Source organism: Solanum tuberosum, unplaced genomic scaffold (genome assembly GCF_000226075.1).
Source record: "Solanum tuberosum cultivar DM 1-3 516 R44 unplaced genomic scaffold, SolTub_3.0 scf00103, whole genome shotgun sequence".
In the NCBI taxonomy this organism is placed as follows: domain Eukaryota; kingdom Viridiplantae; phylum Streptophyta; class Magnoliopsida; order Solanales; family Solanaceae; genus Solanum; species Solanum tuberosum.
This window is the reverse complement of record NW_006239027.1, coordinates 493,155-497,825: the sequence shown is the minus strand read 5'-3', so window position 1 is coordinate 497,825 and position 4,671 is coordinate 493,155. Positions and strand designations below refer to the sequence as shown.

The window sequence follows — 4,671 nt, the reverse complement described above, 5'->3', positions numbered from 1 at the left end:
TGTTGAATTGTATGAAGTCTCTCATTGTCTGCTGTATTCTGAAAGTGGATCATTCACTGGTTGAGTGGGAAACTTGAATTAACTATCTTGTTGCTTGTTTGGTTACGAAGACTAGTTAGGTTCATTTGCTCACTTCATCTGCCCGTAGAACTATCTTGTTACTTGTTTGGTTACAATGACTAGTTAGGTTCTTTTGCTCACTTCATCTGCCCGTAGACATTTGTTTCATGATTGGACACTTACTTTTATAAGAAGAGCATGGTTTCATCTGGCTGAGAACATGTAAAATCTTTGCAGTTTCTCTCACCTGGTGGGACTATAATATAAGCATAAAGTTTGTACATATTGAGGTCATCTTCAATTTTGCTTTTTTGTTCAGGCAGTTGTTTGCAGTCTCTATCAAGAAAGGGAAGACAAATTTCCATTCAAGGGATGAAGAAGTTTTGGAAGAAACTGATAAAAGTATGTTTTCTCAACATTAATCTTTGTAGTAGTGTCACCCATACGAATAATCCAACTGTAGATGTTAAATTAACCTGCACTATCACTCTGGAGAAACAAAAGTTTATACTCTAGCTTCCTTTCAGTGACGTAGTTTGTGAAAGTACAGTGATATATGCAGTACACTGCTTTTTATACCGATTAAATTGCTCTGCATCTGTCCTTCATAGATATTGTAGGCTACTTGTTGATTTGTAAACTGTACATCTAGTATAAGCCATCCTACATTAATCTCAAGTCGGAGAAAGGAGTATTAACTAGAAGAAGGATGATGGAACTGGTGACATTTTCTTAGGCAGGTATTTATGTCTTTCATGTTTGCCATTGAAGTGAATATTACTTCTACCGTCTTAAGCTTTGATGATTTATCAGTTTGAATGTGAAGGTGATTCATTTCCGCCAATAATACCTTACATTTGGTCTTCCTATGGATCTCGCCTCCTATGCTAGATCAGTATGAATGAGATAATGTAATAACTATCAGTTGCTAGTTATACTTGTTACTTTGGTCTTAACGGAATCATCAGTTTTATGAAAAGGATCAAGAACATTTGTTAGTGAGCTTCGAATACCCTTTTCTGGTTCCAATGATTTTTGCAATATCCAAAACAACAATAAGGTTTTTTTGCTTTCTGTTAGCCTTAGGTTGACTTTCTGCAGCAAACCACATAGGTTCTAAGTGTCCACAACATTGCTTGTGTTGAAGGATAATAATTGAGATCTTATAGTCAAGGGTGAAAAGAATAATTTTTTGTTCTAGTCAAATTATAATAGTAATATCTTGTCATGTTTCTGAGTAGGTATTACATTTACTTACTACACCACTAATATGTACAATATTCTAATAAAATTTTCATTTAGGAAATTTCTCCCAACCTTCTTAGTAACAGCATGACAGGATATTTAAATAAAAAATTGTTCTGCTGCAGTAAATATTCTTTGATTAAAACCTTCAAAAGCAATGTTGAAAAGTCATCCCAAGACTAAAAAAAAAGGAACTTATCAACATATTAGCTTGCCAGCTGGTTTCTTTGCCCAATAAGAGTTGCCTTAGTTGAATAATCTCATTAAATTTGACTTTTCTTCATGTACATATCAAAAGAAAATATATGGACAGAAATTAAACAAAGTCGAAATTTATTTGCTGAAAATGTATGTAACAAGGCCTCTTTCTTACTACCAAAGGAATCCAGATGCACTTTCATTACCTCCTGAAGGTCCAAATTCAGGTTACTTAGTGATTCAAGATGAGGAATCTGAAACATATTGTTGTTTTGGACTTTGCAAAAATTATGATATCATGGACATGCCTATCCCTCAGAACAAGAAGCTGACTGTTCGATACGAATCAGGTTCTGGTGAGAACAGGAGCGTTAGAAGGGACAGAGTAATGTTCATTCCAGTTCTTAATAAGCCATTGTCTTCCAATCAGTATTATGCTATCAAGCGTCATGGAAAGCGCAAAGGGTATATCATTATTTTATTTGCACTTTTGATCTTGTATGATATGATAGGTTAATTATGTGATTCGATTTTTTAATTGAAAAGTTGACGAATTCGTGAGTTAAATGAGAGGTGAGGATCTATTTGTTACAAAAGGGTGAACATCCGAAAAGAGTCCATTTGCCTTTACAATATTTTGGAATGGATCATGACTCTATCTATTCTCATTAATTGGACTATTGATTCTGGCAAAATTCTTGTCTGGTGTATTTCGTCTTGATAAACCAAGGTCCAAAGAGTTGAATCATATCCTTTTCATCAGAAAATTGTACTGTAGTATAATATAAAACTATATAGTAAAATTGTTTTAAGCTTCAAGTTTCAATCCTTGAATTTTTTTTGAATCCCCTTTATTAGAATTTTTAGACCGGCCAAAGTAATGGATCTTACAATTTCTGAATGTCTTTTTGCAGACAAGCATTTACTTGTTCAACTGAGGAAGACAAGCAAACCTGCTGTTTCTGCAGATGTATACAGGACGTTAAGCCGAAGCCATTAGATCCAGAGGAGGCATATCAGCAGTTTGAGATATGTCTATATGATACAGGTTGCAATGCCAAAGGTAACTTTTTTGCCAAGTCTCTTGCTCCTGATGGTTTTCCACCATACTTTCTAAGGCGAAAAGGTTGGCATCTCAGTGCCGAAACTCCTAAAAATTATGAACTAAATGATGATGCTCTAGGCCTCAATCCTGAGTTGAGGCAACAACTTCCACAGTTCAATTTCACATCATCTTGTAAAAGTTCTGAAGTTGTTGTCGTGGGGAAATGGTATTGTCCTTTTGCGTTTATCAAAGATGGAACAGAACTTAAAGAACAGATGAAGAGATCTATTTTCTATGAAATGACACTTGAGCAGAGATGGGAACAGTTCTTCACTTGTCAAAATGACAAACTTAACGAAGGGAATTCAGTACTTGTGGATGTTGCACTTGACACAGAAGTTGTCCTTATAGCCGGAACTAATAAAGCAACATGGGATGATAGAAACGTCGTGGAAGGAGTAATATGGTTTAAAAGCTATGGTAAAGATGGAAATGAAGTATCAAGTTTGGGATTGAGACGTGAAATAGTTGAAAGAATGAAGTGGGAACAACAGAGAGGTGGATGGCAAAATCAAGGGAGGATCAAACAAGTTGAAGAAAACAGAGAAAATAGTAGCGGATGGAGAAGATTTAGTTGCTATGTTTTGGTTGAGAGGTTTGTGCTGAGAAGAATGGATAGAAGTTTGGTGATGACTTATGATTTCAAGCACATTGACAAGGTTAAAAGCATATGGGAGTAAGACAGTCATTGTTGCCGCGCTTGCATTGAGTCCCTCCAAAATTACGCTACTTCTGAAGGATTTGACACACATATGGTGGCATTTTACAAGAGTCGAAAGAACATACTATGTGAAATATGTTTTTATTATTTAAGGTTTAAGCTATATACCCTAAGAATGTATCAAACTCTATCAGTGTGAATTAAAAGTTGTAGTAGGTCAGTCTATTTTCCATGTTACAATATCAGATTTACTAGTTACTATGAATAATACATGATTATGTATATTGTGTATGTCACATGTATACTATTGTATCTCATGTATACGTCTTATATATTCCAATTTAGTGAAGAAGAATCCTGTTGATGGCCAATTTTTCTAGCACTTTGTGATCTAATCAAGATATTTGATTCAATATAGAAGACCTTTCAACCAGCTGATTATTGGAAACAAAATTAATTTTTTTATGAATAGATTTTTATCATCTAGTATTTTTACACCTTGAAAATTCAATACAATATATTGTTGTAGAAAGTTCTGACTGTGATATTATAAAAAGACTATTGATTTGTAAATATTGTCTTTCACGCCAATTGTCAAGTAGGATGACTATGTCTACTTGCTCAACTTATACAAGTTTAACGATCTACTTGTGCATATCCAAAGTTGGAGGTCCTTACGTTGCTATAGCCATAAGCTATGGAAGCTCTAGCTCGCAACCATAGGGGCCCACTCACAGGCCAGAGTGGGCTTGACTGTCTTTCGCTTTTGCCAAATCTAGAGAGATACTACAAGTCCTCCATCCCAGATTTCATCACCACATCTATTTGGTTCACTGGTACTACCAAGACGTCTCATGCTTACATTACTGTTATTATCTTTGTTTAATTTCAAACTGAAGCTTCTCTAGACTCTACGAGAACAATTGGTCACAGGGCTGGCTCGACTATAAAGCCACTAAAGCAATAGTTTAGAGTCCCATATTTTCCTAATGATGTATTCTATATACATATATTGCTAAAAAATAGTTCTCATGGTATAGTTTTTAGGTATTATAGTATCATTTCTTACGTGGCTATCTATTTTCTTGCCTTATTTATATCCTTGCGATTAACATGAATCCACATTATTATTATATCCTTGTGAACTAGTCAAATAACAATCATAATTCCTTGATGCTTGAACCATATCAAAATATTGAAACTTCCAAGATCTTTTATTTATTTTATCAATATGAGTTTGAGTTGTGTGCACCACTACCATTATATACATCTAATATTTTAATAGATTTTTCAGTTAGGAAATATCTCCCAACCTTCTTTGAAACAGCATGACATGATATTTGAATTTATAAAAAGGAACTTATCAACATGTTGTCTTAGTTGTTCAATCTTATAAATATCT

General features: G+C 34.3%; 1 protein-coding gene across 1 annotated transcript; it reads left to right on the top strand.

Annotated features, from left to right (window-relative positions):
* Window positions 1-1,492: 1,492 nt before the first annotated feature.
* On the top strand, window positions 1,493-3,615 carry LOC102603055 (uncharacterized). The gene is made up of 2 exons (XM_006348559.2): window positions 1,493-1,968; window positions 2,418-3,615. Exons 1-2 carry the CDS (start codon window positions 1,652-1,654, stop codon window positions 3,286-3,288), a joined length of 1,188 nt encoding a protein of 395 aa, XP_006348621.1. The 5' UTR covers window positions 1,493-1,651; the 3' UTR covers window positions 3,289-3,615.
* Window positions 3,616-4,671: the final 1,056 nt, after the last annotated feature.